General features: G+C 38.6%; 1 protein-coding gene across 1 annotated transcript in view; it reads right to left on the bottom strand.

Moving 5' to 3' along the window:
- The window catches only part of VAV3 (vav guanine nucleotide exchange factor 3), a 423,978-nt gene that overhangs the window by 335,487 nt on the left and 72,281 nt on the right, over positions 1 to 16,210 (bottom strand). The window contains exon 2 of the mRNA XM_024119713.3: positions 4,921 to 5,037. Within this exon, the coding sequence (XP_023975481.3) occupies positions 4,921 to 5,037 (117 nt within the window). The remainder of the gene's footprint in view (positions 1 to 4,920; positions 5,038 to 16,210) is intronic.

Raw genomic sequence — 16,210 nt, 5'->3', positions numbered from 1 at the left:
CAGCGGCCATGGCTCACGGGCCCAGCCGCTCCGCGGCATGTGGGATCTTCCCGGACCGGGGCACGAACCGGTGTCCCCTGCATCGGCAGGCGGATTTTCAACCACTGTGCCACCAGGGAAGCCCCTGGACCTGGATACTCTTTTTAAGCACTTTACATACATCATTTCATTTCTCACCTAACCTCAATTTATAGATGAGGAAACTGAAGCTCAAAGAGATTAAGTAGCTTGCGCAAGATCACATACCATAAGGAGTGCAAACTGCAATCCAACTCAGAAACCATGTTCTTAGCCAAAACACAGCACTACCTCTTCTCAATTAATGTTCTTACCTGAATTCTTGATCCACACCTAAGCCAATGCTCTGAATTCCTTTAGACAGTGCTTGTCCTGAACCTGAACACATAGAAACTACCCTACCGCTACTAATATCAGCTGGAACTACATTCAGCCAGTTGTGATTCAAGAAAACATATCACCTTACACTTGTCAGGTGCTTTACAACACTTGAAACAACAGACGTGACATCTGTGGGTAGCGGGAAGTAGGCCCTTATATCCACCTAGAGCTGCCAGGGGAAGGAACTGACTTCATCACTCATCTGCACAGCAGCAGCAGCCTGATTTCTATTACTCACTAGAAATGTTCTCATTAAAGAAAAATCCCATGTGTTTCTGCACTGTAAGTGTGCCAACAGACAGCTCAGCAGGAAATGTTTCCAAACAACAAAAGTGTTAATCAGAAAATGACAATCTGAACAGAAGAATGGAAAATCCTTTATATGCAGCATGAAAGTGAGCAAATTTACAGATCTTGTGCAACGTAAAAAGTAATTAATAATTTCTAACATTCCTGGGGGAAAGGATTTTTTTTTTTAATTACATTTCTCAAGCAGAGAGGTCAACTAATAAGATTTTACTTTTTCTTCTTGTTGTTACTAGAAAGCCAGAAGAGGATCCATCTTCTTAAAAAGTAAGAAAGTAATGATTTTTCAGAATCACACAAAAACATAAACCCAAAGGCAGAGAGAGGTGGTAAAGGCTCTTAAAACAGCACCTAAGCTCCTCCCACCTCAGAGCAGGGAGAAGACTCAGCGAGGCCAGGACGCCACCTCTGACGGGAAACTTATTCAGCATAGTTGACCCTTTAACAACTGAGGGCGGGAAGGTGTTGGGGGCACAGATCCTCCCCACAGTCAAAAATCCATGTATAATTTAGTCGGCCCTCCGTATATACGGTTCCTCTGTATCCACAGTTCTGCATCTGCAGATTCAACCAACCACAGATCGTGTAGTATTTATTGAAAAAATATCTGCTATAAGTGGACCCACACAGCTCAAACGCCCATTGTTCAAGGGCCAACCGTATTTAACAATCCTGAGAGTCAGAGTTAACCTCAAGGCCTCTCTCTGCTGACTCCTGAATGAGTTCAAGTTACTAAACTCATTCTCCATCCTTGTGTGATTTTTAACCAAAGTACAGAAAGTGTTCAGAACTATTCTAATTTTCGTTGACATATGAGTTTGAATTAAAATCAATACCCTATTTTCAGTGGGTAAAGAGCTCAATACTAGAAATTAAAGTTAACACTGAAAGGCAAAATGATCATATGCCCTTCTAGAGCACCCAAAATGTGTGCTCTTCATTATCTCATTAGTGAAAAGGAAAATTATCATTCATTCGTGTTAACACAGGCAGTATCCTAAATATAACTCATGCAGTATCCTAAATCTTTCTTCTCTTTCTAAAGATAAAGTATAATTAGATTCCAAGTGACAGATCACTCTGCTTTTTAATTTTATATGTTCCTTTGGCTTTTCTCCAGTGAGTTCATCCTTTTCCCTGAGCAAGCATCCACACAGGAGTGAGATCCAAAACAGAGGCAGCAGACAAGAAAAGCAGAGGGCTGGTAAGTCAGAAGACCTGAGCGCCAGATCCTGCTCTGTCCCCAAGTAAGGAGAACTTGAAGTCACCATTTAACCTCCCCACCTCCCAGTTTCCTCATCTGAAAACTGGGAACACTTGCTTCCTTCCTTCACAAGACTATTATGAGAATCAAATGAGGTCAGTGATCTGAAATACTCTCCAAGCTTCAAAATGCTAAAAAAAACTAGATACTGTTATTGCAATTAATATATTCCTAGGTGAAATGGTACCAAGTATACATGGATCCTAGATTTACTATTTGTATGAATTAAGGCAGACAGGAAGCACACAGAGATATTTTTCATTTTAAATTAACTGAAAAAATTTAATTATGCCTCAAGGAACAGAGAGAAACAAACTAACCTGTCTACATCCTGTTAAAATTGATATTCACAATACCAGAAATTACTTTGTCTCTAAATTAGCAACCTATTCATTTTTTTTAACTTAAAAATGTTAAACTGCATGAATTGTCCAAGATCCATCACTTACAATCTAGGATTTGTAAATGGGGACAATTCTAGAACCTATATGGTGGGATTGATATGAGAATTGAGTCAATACTTGCAAAGCACTTAGGCCCATGCTGGTCCAGAGTACTGGCTATGGGAATGTTTGCTCTGCTGTGCAGCAGTGGAGAACCAGTCAAATCTGGGGTCAAACCACTGCTCCAATCTCTACTAGATATGTGGATTTCAGACACAGGTTTGCTTATCTGTACAAGGAGGAAAATAATAATACTGGTACTTACACCTCACAGGGTTGTTATAAGGATTAAAAAATATACTTGAAGATTGAAAAGATATCTGCTACATTAAAAGGGTTCAATAAGTGGTGGCATTGGTGGTTTGGCTTAGAGATTATGTTTAATAGCAATAATACTGGTAAATTATGGAACAGCCCCTTAAATTCTTTAATTTTCAGTGGTTCATTTAGGTCAAATACAGTTCAGAAGAGATAGATGCACCAATCTTGGCTGTAGCAAAAATGTATGTAATTTTAAAGTGGTAAATATAGGATCATGTTCTATCCGCAATCCCAGGTTTAATTCTGTTTCAGACTTAGCACTGCCAAAATATTTTAAGAAGCCAGAACTATGATTACCCATGAGAAGCATACGGTTAATTCCTTTATATTCAACTTTCTATAACCTCAGCTCTCCTACAAAGCTTCCATTGTAGGAAGCTAGCATGCAATGTTATTCCACTAAAACAAAGCCATGCATTTCTAAACAATTTTTATGACTTCACAGTCTTTGTCAACACCATTTTGTGCAAATTCGAACAAAAAAAAAATGAAGAGCTTTTTGAAAAGCTTTAAAAAGTCAAGACTTTTCTTTCATTTTTTCATTTCCCCAAAAGAGAGGGAGGAAATAAAGGAAAATCAAAGAAGATTTTTTTTTAAATATAGGAGGAAAGGTCAAAGAACAGTAAAAGATATCTTTATAAGCTGTTAAGGCATTTTTCTGGGCCAGCAGCTTAGAGGACTGTCCACTTCACCTGGGATTCTCTCTGATTGCTCTTTGTCTTCATGGCTTCACTTCATGGCCATAGACAAACGTGCCATCACTTCTTTACAAGGAGGCTTGGTTTTCAGTTCCTTGTAACTATCACCATATGTTATCCTCCATCACTTTTTTGGACCTCAAGACAACTAAATCACAGCTGGCCAGAGAAAGAGGAATCCTAAAAACCATATCCTTATATCCATTTCCTTTTGTACAGACTTCTAAGCGGGCAGGTGGTCTGATGATGGAGAAGACTGCCGAAGTCCAGATCACAAAGTGACCAAGAGCGAACCCACGCCTTCTTTCTCCCTGGGCAGGTTGGCTTCCCCATACTTGCTTCATGTCAGCATCAAATTTTTTACATTTCTGTTTCAAGTTTGTGCTACTTATTCCCATTGCCAAGAAAACCAATCCATTGCTTGCTTTTTATTTTATAATAAAAATATTACACTTAGAGGGGTGGGATAGGGTGGGTGGGAGGAAGGCTCAAGAGGGAGGGGATATGGGGATATATGTATGCATATGGCTGATTTACTTTGTTGTATAACAGAAACTAACACAGCATTGTGAAGCAATTGTACTCCAATAAAGATGTATAATAAAAAATATTACATCTTAAAAATCAAATGAAGTGTCACTCTCAAACAGCCTTTTGATGAGATACTAGCACCTGAATTATCAGAGTAAGAGCAAACTTCTCAAGATCTTTTAGGTTTTTCCCTGCTTATTTTCATAATGCAATTATGACATCAGGGGTTACCTAACTGCCTGACTCTTTTATGGCTTCTCAGACACAAGAAGTTTAACTTTATGCCCAATCACTTCAAAATAAATTAATGTAACTTTTGAAAGGATGATTTCTATCCTTTTCCTTTTGATTCTTTTGAAAGGAAGTCACCTATTATACACAAGAGCTCGGTGTACATACAAGTTATAAGAGCAAACATTAAAACCAATTTACATGTGACAAATATCATTGAAATCTGACAATCTAACATGTATCTGCTGAAATCCAAGCAATAGGAGTTATTCAACAATTTCAAACATTTCAGCAATTTCATGTGTTCTGCAAGTCACCTACCCAAATGCCAAAACAGGCAACAGAACATTCTCAACTTCCAAAAATTAGAGGCCTTTCAGGTTTGGAGAAGACTGGAGGGAAAGAATTCTGGTCCTCAGTCATGACAGCCCAACGAACTATCTAAAAGATGGGAAATAGTAGTCCTGCCCTCCGAGATAACCAACAGGAAAAGTTACCTCTGGATTAAAAATTCCCCTTATACTGCATTAATAAAAAAAATAATAATTCTAATTTCATTTGGACAGTTGTTGCTGTTATTTTTTTGGCTAAGCCACCTACATGTAAAATTTAACTACATAATGCAGATACCACTTCAGTCACATGTCCTACTTCAAGATAAGAAACAACAGTTATTTGATAAAATGTTCTTGAATTTAAAAATACATAAAAAATAAAATGTAATTACCTTTCCAAAGTCACGGACATCAAACAAGTCAAACGCCTCAAAGAGTTCACTCTTTCTCATTCCAAACGTCTCACAACAGGCCGTGAGGAATGTCCTTATGTTCTTCAAACAGAGAAACTGAGGAATGGGAAACAGCTATTAGTATATAGCGAATCATTCTGAATGCTACCTATCCTCTGTCACGCCCAGAATGCTGGGGAAATGCCAAAAAAGAATCCACCCACTTTTCAGGTTGTTTTCAATTACTCCTTCATCAGTACTTAAATGATTACCCACTCTCTCCCAGGCACCAGTGACACAGCTGTGAACAAGGCAGACGGAAGCCTGCCCTCAGGATACTTACATCCTAATAAGAGGAGACAGACAAGAACAAACTCAGCAACAAAAACAAAAAAGTAAATATTTTTATTTTCATATGGTGATAAGTGCAATAGAGAAAAATAAAGCCAGGAGGAGGGATCAGGAGTGCTGGGTGAGGTGTGGGGAGCTTCGTCGAGATGGTTAGAGAAGGTGTCAGTGAGAAGAGGACAGATAATCAGCAGAGATTTGAAGGTGGTAAAGAAGCAACCATGCAGAATTACAGGACAGAGTATTCAGACTAAAGTAGCAACCCATGCCAAGGCCCTGAGGCAGAAGCTTCTGAGGTTATGTCTGAGGAAGGGGCCAATGTGGGTAGAGCAGAGTGGATGACAAGGAGCAAGGCAGGAAGTGAGCTGGAAAGGCAATGAGGTCAGATGATGAAGGACCCTGTTGGACAGGCTTTTACTCTAAATGAGATGGGAAGTCATTGGAGGCCTTGGGACAGAGTCTGATATTTTAAAAGTTTTGTTTTTCTTTCTTTTAAAAAATTTTATTGAGGTATAGTTGATTTAAAACTATACCTCAATAAAGTTTCAGGTGTACAACATTTAAAGTTAAAAAAATACTGGCTGTATTCTGTGTGCTGTACGATATATCCTTGCAGCTTATTTTTTTTCTAATAATACTTAACTCTCTATTAAAAATACTACTATTTCAACAAATGATCAACATAAAACATTTAAATGAAATTAGTTTTAGTACTAAATCTTTGAAATCTAGTATACATTTTACACTTAACAGCATATCTCGATTCAGACTAGCCCCATTTCAAGTGCTCCATAGCCATACATGGCTAGTTGCTGTCATACTGGACAGCACAGTCCTAGAGTTTCAAGTGCAGGTTTGTAAACAAGCCCCTCTCACATATACAAAATATGCACAGACATAGCAAGTACAAACTTCTCAGCTGAGCTTTTAAGGCCCTCTATAACGTGCTCCACCATTGCAGTCAGGCTGTTCTCCTTGTTGGTGCTTGTTACTCTGTGTTCATTCCTGCCTCTATGCTTGAACTTTGCCGTTCCTCTAGCCAATAACCCTCTCTCTTTTCCCTTTTCTATTCTCTCAGCCCAGCTACAGTTCCATCTCCTCCTGGACTGCAATAGTTCCTACTGCTCTTTCTTCAGAGCTTCTTTTTTGTTGTTGTTGTTGTTTTGTTTTGTTTTTTGAATATAGATCAAAAGGGGCTGGAGCAAGACTAGAGACAGTAATACCAGACAGGAAGCTATTACAATAATCTGGGTGAGAGACAGCCATGGGAAGTCCAGGTGTTCAATTTTGACTCTTAAATTTGAGATGCTTATTAGTCATCCAATGGGACACAGGGCAGCAGACAACTGGATATACAAGTCTGGAGTCCAGGACAGAGGTGTGTACTCCAGACTTAAATCTGAGAGTCTTTAGAGTATACAAAACATTTTTAACCGTGATGTTATCTGAGATGACTTTGGGAGAAAGAAGAGGGGAGCAGAGGACCTGGGGCCAGGTCATCTTAGATCAGGAAAAAAGGAGGAGCCCACAAAGGGGCAGAGAAAGAGGAACCAGTAAGGAAGGAGAACAACCAGGTGAACATGTTTTTCCTGAAGCCAAGTAAAGAAGGTGTTTCTAGGAAGAAGGGGTGATAAGCTGTGTCAGCTGCTGCTGCTATTCAAATAAGATTTTGACCAGGTGCTGTCCTGGGACTCTGGCTGTGTGAAGGTTATGGGTGCACCTTGACAAAAGCAGGTTCCATGTGGAGGATGGGGGTGGGGAAAGGCTGAGCAGAGCAGCTTCAAAAGACATTGGGAAGAGAGAAAGTAAAGATAGAATATAGATTCTTAGGAGTTTTGCTGCAAAAGGGAACAGAGGATTGAGGAGGTAGTCAGAGAGAAAGAGGTCAAGGAAGGGCTTTTTAGCAATGGAAGCTGTTACAACATGTTTCTATTTTGACAGGAATAACTTGATAGAGGGGAAAGATGGTTATGCAAGGGAGAGGGACAGTCGCCCAAAGGAAGTCCTTGAGTGGGCAAAGGAGAAGGGTCTGATGCTCAAGCAGAGAAACTGACCTTGGAGAACATGCTCAGCTCATCGATACTAACAGGGACAAGGGGGAAGGCAGATGCTATCACAACTTAGACAACCAACAGAATTTCCTTTCAGTATCTAAAATGCAGATCCACCTACGCATAGTACACACATATCCTGAAAGTGAATTTCGGAAATAGTAGTTGCAATGGCACACATAAAAATAAAATTATTAACCTCCAATAAGTGAGAGATCTATTAGCTAATTATTGCATCTTTGCCTTTTTATTTTTTAAAGCACTGTCAATATTTTATTTTGTTGTTCTGTTTTCCATCTTGGTTTGTTTTTTAATTTGCAGAAAGCACATTTTACTTCCTCTACTTTGGAAAAATTCAGATTTTTCATGGGCTTAACCCAGAGATAGTTTTACCCTTTACAGGAATCCTTCTTGAGGCTTAAGTATTTCAGGAGGAGTTAAAACCACAGGGGAAGCATCATAAACCCTTTGAAGTACAAAGGCAGCAGCCAAACTGCACATACAGTTACTGCTTTCATTTTAAAAAATTCATAAGAGACCTTTACAACACGGAACCACTCTACATGTAGCTCTTTCACATAGAATTGCTTATTTACAGATTAAAAGCCTTGCATTCTGCCAAGACAGACAATAATTACTCTCGTGGGGATTATGCAACATCTCTCTTGCGATATTTTTTACATAATTAAGTGCCCAACTCATAGCTCACCAAGGAACAAAGCATAATTGCACATGCTACCCTCTGAAGATTTCACACCAAACTCAAATTTTCCCCTGTATAGGAAAAACTACAGTAGACCTCCATTCAAGTGCTTTGATCATTAATTCAAAAAAGTATCATTACTGAAAGTAAAAAAAAAGAAATGTTGTCATTACTGTATGCATACAAGAGATGATTTAAAAACAGAACTTTCCCTCACTTCTGGAACCAATCTTAACCTTATTTGCCCCTTAACTAATTCAATTCTATTAAATTCCACAAATATTTACTGGATGTGAAGAACGCCACTGGTATGCTCTCGCATTTCCAGGCAATCATCAAGTTTGGTCATCCCTTTATTTATGTATTTTTTTCAGTCAACAGGTTTTGAACGCCTACAATGTTCCAGACACTGGGAATGCTAGAAATGAGTAAGACAAGCTACTCTATTAATCACAGTTGGAAATTTTCATAGCTTTCCCAAAATTGGCTAATAACACTAGGATCACATTTCCCTTAATGGCTCTGTGCAAGTACAGGAACAGAGTTGAGGGATGGAGGGAGTGGGCCCTAATGCCATCACAGAAGCCCTGGACAGAGCTGGACCTGTCAACCTGCCTGCCCACCTACCATCAGACTTTTGCTTTGTTTTCCTTACGTTGAACTTTCTCCTTTTCCAGTTTATTTTCTAAAATTTCAACCCAAAGAAAAGTAGAAAGAATAGTACAATGAACACTCCATTTACACAACAACTGTAACATACTGCCATATGGGTTTTTGTGTGCCAACCATATCTCTATATATTTATAAAAATTCATATGTGAAAGTAAGTTCAGACACCATGGCACTTCACTCCTAAATAACTCAACATGCATCGCCTAGGAATGAGGATATTTTCCTAAATACCTTCAACACCATTACCACCCCGAGAAGATAAACAACAATTCCATATTATTTCATATCCATTCCATGTCCAAATTTCATCAGTTGCCTACCCCATGTCTTTTTTACACTATCCCACCCATCCAAACCCAATCTAGGGTCCAATTCAGTTTTACCCATTATATTTGGTTGCTTAATTTTACAGTATCTTTTAATCTAAAACTCCTGCTGCCTTTTTTTTTTTTTTTTTTTTTTTTTTAATGACACTGCCTTTGGGAAGAGTCCAGACCTAGGTATCTTATAGAATGTCCCGCATTCGGCATTTGTCTGATTATTTACTCATGGTCTCATTAAACTTATTTCCCCATCACTTATATTTCCTATGAACCAAAGCTAAGTCAAGATACAAGTTAAACAATTTTGGAAAAAATATTTTATACTGTGAACTTCATAGTTCATCATATCAGAAGATACAAAATGTTAGGGTAACCCATTATTATTGATGCTAGGCTTGATTACTTGGTTAAGATGGTTATTGTCACATCTCTCTATTGTAAAAGTACATGTTCCCCTTTACATTAATAAAGCCTGGGGGTGATAATTTGTTACCATGTGGTTGTCCTATTTCCCAATAATTTTTCACCATGGATTTAGCATCCACTGATAACCCTTGCTTTGATTATTCCATTTGGGACTGCAAAATTCTATCATTCCTTCCACATTTATTAGCTGGTATTCTCACCTAAAGACAAGCTTCCCCTGCCCTCCACCCTCTGTTTTTTAATCTTTGTTTGTGTAATAATTAATTGCCATCATTATTCTTTTTGATGTTCATATTGTCCCAAACTTGGCCACTGGGGGTCTCTTCTGTGACCTTCTGACGATTCCATTAGTCTTTGTTTTCTTACATCAAGCTGTCCCAGGCCCAAGTCATATTTTCTCTGCCCAAGTTCTATAATCAGCCATTTCTCCAAACAGTTCCGTTTCAATTTATATGGTAAATGGTAGTATTTAGAAAACAAAGGCTGAGCATCAGGCTACTCCCAAATTACATGAGCCAATTATATCAAATGAACCAGTAACTCCACCCTTTGCTTAAGCATTCTATCACTTGCAACAGAAAGAGTTAATGTAAACAAGAATGGCCTAATTGATCTTCAAAGTACCTCTCCAAATCCTATCATTTTCTTTATGGAATGCCTAATAAGCAAACTCTTATCTCACTCTGTTAAGAAAGAGAAAACCTGAATTCACTGAAGACTGGTGAACATGAGAGTTTCTTTATGCCTAGGGATGTTGTTGGTGTTTTGACATGCTGATAGTCCTTTGTAGCATCGGCAGCAGCTTAAAACCTCCTGTATTCACAAAGACAGATACACCTCATTATTTCAGTTCATAACCATACCTTACGTTTGACCAAAAATTATATAACTTTGCTAAATCACCTAGTTGATTTATAAGAGAGAACTTTAGGATTTTTTAGAATTTAGGATTAGGATTTTAAAAACCAGAATTAAATAACTCTAAGATTTTTTTAAATATTAAATATATCCACACATGATAGTTACCAAAATCAAGGACACACAAAAGGTCGAAATAGCATTTTCTCTCTTAACAAATATTAATGAGTTGCCTTTTGTGTATCCAGGATACACAAAAGGTCTAAAGAGCATTTTCTCTCTTAACAGATATTAATGAGCTGCCTTTTATGAAGTTTCATAAAACGTCGCACCCCTCGATTGGGTACTTATTACTTACTTATTTATTTATTTATTTATTTATTTATTTTGGGCTGCATTAGGTCTTCGTTGCTGTATGCGGGCTTTCTTTAGTTGCATTGAGCGGGGGCTACTCTTCATTGCGGTGCGCGAGCTTCCCATTGTGGTGGCTTCTCTTGTTATGGAGCACAGGCTCTAGGCACGTGGACTTAAGTAGTTGCAGCATGTGGGCTCAGTAATTGTGGCTCGTGGGTTCTAGAGCACAGGCTCAGTAGTTGTGGCGCATGAGCTTAGCTGCTCCACGGCATTGTGGGATCTTCCCGGACCAGGGATAGAACCCATGTCCCCTGCATTGGCGGGCAGATTCTTAACCACTGCGCCACCAGGAAAGCCTGGTTAATTGAATGAAACCGCCAAGAACTGGGTATTCTTAAAAAAAAAAAAAAAATATGACCCAAACTCTACCCTCAAAAGAGATATTGTAGCCCAGCAAAGCATACAGACAAGTGAACACAGAGTTACATAACAACATGGCAAATGCTATGAAGACGGCATTCAAAAGTCCCTCGGGAGTCCTGGAGTATCAGAGACAGCCTTCTGGAGTAAGCGATCAAGGATGACTCCCACTCATTGCAGGGTGAGTGGGAGTCAGCCACAAAAAGAGGGGGAGTGGTTGATGTTCAGGGATCAGAAGGGAAAGTGCCAGACTTGGGGTGTGAGGGTGTCCAGGTAAATGGCACAGGATGGCATGAGGATGAGACAAGACAAAGAATGGACTGGTGGGGGTGGGGGAAGGGGTTCAGAATGGACACAACCCTCTGGGGGGCAGTGAGAGCAGTGCTGGACAGGGGAGCTGGGACTTACTGAGCAAGCCCAAGGGATGTGGGCTTTATCCTAGAAGAAACACTGAGGTTTTTAAATAGGAGAGTGGAATTCTCAATTTTGCATTGTATGACTACTGTAGTCATTTTTGAGTGTTTGCTATATACCAAGCTCTATGCTAAATGTTTATGTCTTTTCATCCTCACAACACCTCAATCAGGAAAGTTTTATTTTTTTTCTTTCATATATACAGAGGCTTAGACATTTACCCAACTTTATATAACTGCATATGCCAAAGTAATGGAGTCATAATTCAAATCCAGACATTCTGGCTACAGAGCCTATATCCTTATCGACTCTGTTATATGAGCTCCATTTTGAAGCGTGCAGAATTAACCAGAGTTACATTAACTCTTTCTGTTTTTCTTTTCTCTTTATTAAGGAGATTATGTGGGGTAGATAAGACAAGAATAGGATGCTGTCATATTCATTTAAGGAAAAAAATCATGGTGATTTGGACTAGGATGGTAGGAGAAAGGGAAAGAACTCTGTAAGGTAATATGGAAAGGAAATATCTGGTAAGTGATTGAATATGGGTGGGTGGAGGGAGTGAGGGAGAAAAGAAGAATTAAGAATCATACCCAGAGCTCTGTCCTGAGCACTGCAAGGACACTGGGGGTGTTCCCTGAAAATGGTAACTTAGCAAGTTAGGGAACAGGGTATGTGGAAAGGGGCCACAAATTGAGTCAATTAATTCATGTCTTTATCTGAAAAGGCCTGGTAAGGAGACACTCCATAGCCTCTCTCTCAGGTATATCCAGTGACAAGTGACACATTCTAATATAGCCCACAGTCTTTAGCCACCATGCTCACCCTCTCTGCTCCTTCAGAAATTCATCAGCAGCTTGCTTATTTATTACAGGTTGAAAAGCACTCAATAATGACACAGAAAACCTTCAAAGAAGAAAGCTTAACACGTTCAAGGTCTGAGACACCCTGAAAATTATATATCAGGCCAGAGCTCTCTAGATTAGAAAATGTTTCATAACCAAATAGCTATCACAACAGAAGAAGCTAAGTGGCTTTTCACGGTCCTGCCTCTTAATCTTACCACTTCAATGCTAGTGATACTGATGTTACAGAAAGGAAACATTTCAAGGTCAGGCTGCTAAAGTTCACTATAAAATGCTTAAGGACTCTCTTTCCCCTCTACTCCTTGTATAAAGTGTATGGTTTCCTTTCCCTCTATGTGTGTAGAAACCATTTTGACTTTTCTCAACAATATGAATGCAAACAGGATCGCTTCCCTTTTTTATGTGAAAGAATAAACATGTACTTCTCTAAAATTGTTGGCAATAATAGTCTAAAGTTAACTGAGGCTACGTAACAGGAAAAACCTCCACAGCTTAGGAAATGAGTTATTTCAATCTCAGCTGAGAAACGGTATCTTGTGGGAAGGTCGACAATTTCTAATACAGCTTCACAACCCTGCAGACGTGCTGACTTACTATAATTTTCATAGGAACCACCAACAGCCAGGCTGTCAGATAAAGTCTTCAGGGTCTCATTTCATGGTGGGCCACTCATCTCATTTGAAGGAAAGTCTCTGAATTTGAGAGTTTGGTATAATTCAAATTATGAGTGGCCATTAACTGGCTGATTGACAGTTTTGAAGGCACAGAGGAGACCACGATGAAGCTCATCAACAAATATTAAGGTACAAGGAGAGCTTTCCTTCTTAGCTGAGCCTCTGTGTAGACTTACTTAAGTCTCTGCCTTGTACCCCTGTCATTCTAACTCCTCCTAACTGCTCACCTTTTGTAGAACTAGCAGGCAGGAAGGCATGGAAGGGAAATATTAAGAAATCAAGCTTCTCCCCTTACTGGGGTTTTCTACCTCTGTCCCTTTTGCTATACCTTCCCCTCTCTCCCTCTACATCTGTCTTTTAAAATTAGGTCAGCTAAATCTTACATCTTTTGCAAATTTTTTTTTAAAAAGCAAGAAAAGAAGAATAATTTTTATTTGTATGAGGACCTTATTTGTCCCTTTCGCTCGTGAAGTTAGTAGGTCCCCATAGAAGAGGCATCATCACCATTGTTCTATGAAGAAATCATATCTACAGATGCCTTCCGAATAATTATAAAATAATTATGCTGAACTCAGCATCAATTCAGGACTGCACAATATCTTCAGTTTTCCTCTTGATCCTATTATTACAAATAAATGAAAACCTTAAAGGACACTCAGGAAGAAGACCAGATTTGGAGGAGGGCCTTTTCTTAGCTCCAATTTTGCACTCGAGTACCTAAACTAAAACTGCCATATTTTCAGTAAACTAAAAGCCAATATTTCCATTTTGATTATTGTCCAGGCTGCAATTCATTTTTAGAGGGTAAAATTTTTTTAATCAAAAATATAATAATTTAATAACATGTAAATTTACAGGGTTTTTTTTTTTGGATTCTCACAAAAATTCTTTATGATAGGGTAGATACAATTCTTATTTTACACACAAAGAAATCATTGCTTAAAGAAGTGAATTGACTATCCCAATATATAAACAGCAAGTGTCAGCATACAGTCTTTTTTTGAATTTTTGAATTTTATTTTATTTTTTTATACAGCAGGTTCTTATTAGTTATCCATTTTATACACATCAGTGTATACATGTCAATCCCAATCTCCCAATTCATCACACCACCACCACCACCACCACCCTGCTGCTTTCCCCGCTTGGTGTCCATACATTTGTTCTCTACATCGGTGTCTCAACTTCTGCCCTGCAAACTGGTTCATCTGTACCATTTTTCTAGGTTCCACATATATGCGTTAATATACGATATTTGTTTTTCTCCTTCTGGCTTACTTCACTCTGTATGACAGTCTCTAGATCCTCCACATCTCAACAAATGACCCAATTTCGTTCCTTTTTATGGCTGAGTAATATTCCACTGTATATATGTACCACAACTTCTATATCCATTCATCTGTTGATGGGCATTTAGGTTGTTTCCATAACCTGGCTACTGTAAATAGTGCTGCAATGAACATTATGGTACATGACTCTTTTGAATTATGGTTTTCCCAGGGTATATACCCAGTAGTGGGATTGCTGGGTCATATGGTAATTCTATTTTTAGTTTTTTAAGGAACCTCCATACTGTTCTCCATAATGGTGGTATCAATTTACATTCCCACCAACAGTGCAGGAGGGTTCCCTTTTCTCCACACCCTCTCCAGCATTTGTTGTTTGTAGATTTTCTGATGATGCCCATTCTAACTGGTGTGAGGTGATACTGCGTTATAGTTTTGATTTGCATTTCTCTAATAATTAGTGACGTTGAGCAGCTTTTCATGTGCTTCTTGGCCATCTGTATGTCTTCTTTAGAGAAATGTCTATTTAGGTCTTCTGCCCATTTTTGGAGGGGGCTGTTTGCTTTTTAATATTGAGCTGTATGAGCTGTTTATATATTTTGGAGATTAATCCATTGTCCATTGATTCGTTTGCAAATATTTTCTCCCATTCTGAGGGTTGTCTTTTCATCTTGTTTAGGTTGTCTTTTCGTCTTGTTTATAGTTTCCTTTGCTGTGCAAAAGCTTTGAAGTTTCATTAGGTCCCATTTGTTTATTTTTGTTTTTATTTCCATTACTCTAGGAGGTGGATGCAAAAATATCTAGCTGTGATTTATGCCAAAGAGTGTTCTTCCTATGTTTTCCTCTAAGAGTTTTATAGTGTCTGGTCTTACATTTAGGTCTCGAATCCATTTTGAGTTTATTTGTGTGTATGGTGCTAGGGAGTGTTCTAATTTCATTCTTTTACATGTAGCTGTCCAGTTTTCCCAGCACCACTTATTGAAGACAGTGTCTATTCTCCATCATATATCCTTGCCTCCGTTGTCATAGATTAGTTGACCATAGGTGCGTGGGTTTATCTCTGGGCTTTCTATCTTGTTCCATTGATCTATATTTCTGTTTTTGTGCCAGTACCATGTTGTCTTGATTACTGTAGCTTTGTAGTATAGTCTGAAGTCACAGAGTCTGATTCCTCCAGCTCCACTTTTTTCCCTCAAGACAGCTTTGGCTATTTGGGGTCTTTTGTATCTCCATACAAATTTTAAGATTCTTTTGTTCTGGTTCTGTAAAAAATGCCATTGGTAATTTGCTAGGGATTGCATTGAATCTGTAGATTGCTTTGGGTAGTAGATCCTTTTATTTCTTTTTCTTCTCTGATTGCCATGGCTTGGACTTCCAAAACTATATTGAATAATAGTGGTGAGAGTAGACATCCTTGTCTTGTTCCTGATCTTAGAGGAAATGCTTTCAGTTTTTCACCATTCAGAATGATGTTTGCTGTGGGTTTGTTGTATATGGCCTTTATTATGTTGAGGAAGGTTCCCTCTATGCCCACTTTCTGGAGAGTTTTTATCATAAATGGGTGTTGAATTTTGTCAAAAGCTTTTTCGGCATCTATCGAGATGATCATATGGTTTTTATTCTTCAATTTGTTAATATGTTGTATCACATGGATTGATTTGCATATATTGAAGAATCCTTGCATCCCTGGGATAAATCCCACTTGATCATGGTGTATGATCCTTTTAATGTGTTGTTGGATTCTGTTTGCTAGTATTTTGTTGAGGATTTCTGCATCTATCTTCATCAGTGATATTGGCCTGTAATTTTGTTTTTTTGTGGCATCTTAGTCTGGTTTTGGTATTGGGGTGATGGTGGCCTCATAGAATGAGTTTGGGAGTGTTCCTTCCTCTGCA

The sequence above is a fragment of the Physeter macrocephalus genome, chromosome 4, assembly GCF_002837175.3.
Source record: "Physeter macrocephalus isolate SW-GA chromosome 4, ASM283717v5, whole genome shotgun sequence".
Lineage (NCBI taxonomy): Eukaryota > Metazoa > Chordata > Mammalia > Artiodactyla > Physeteridae > Physeter > Physeter macrocephalus.
This window is presented reverse-complemented; position numbering and strand designations above follow the sequence as displayed.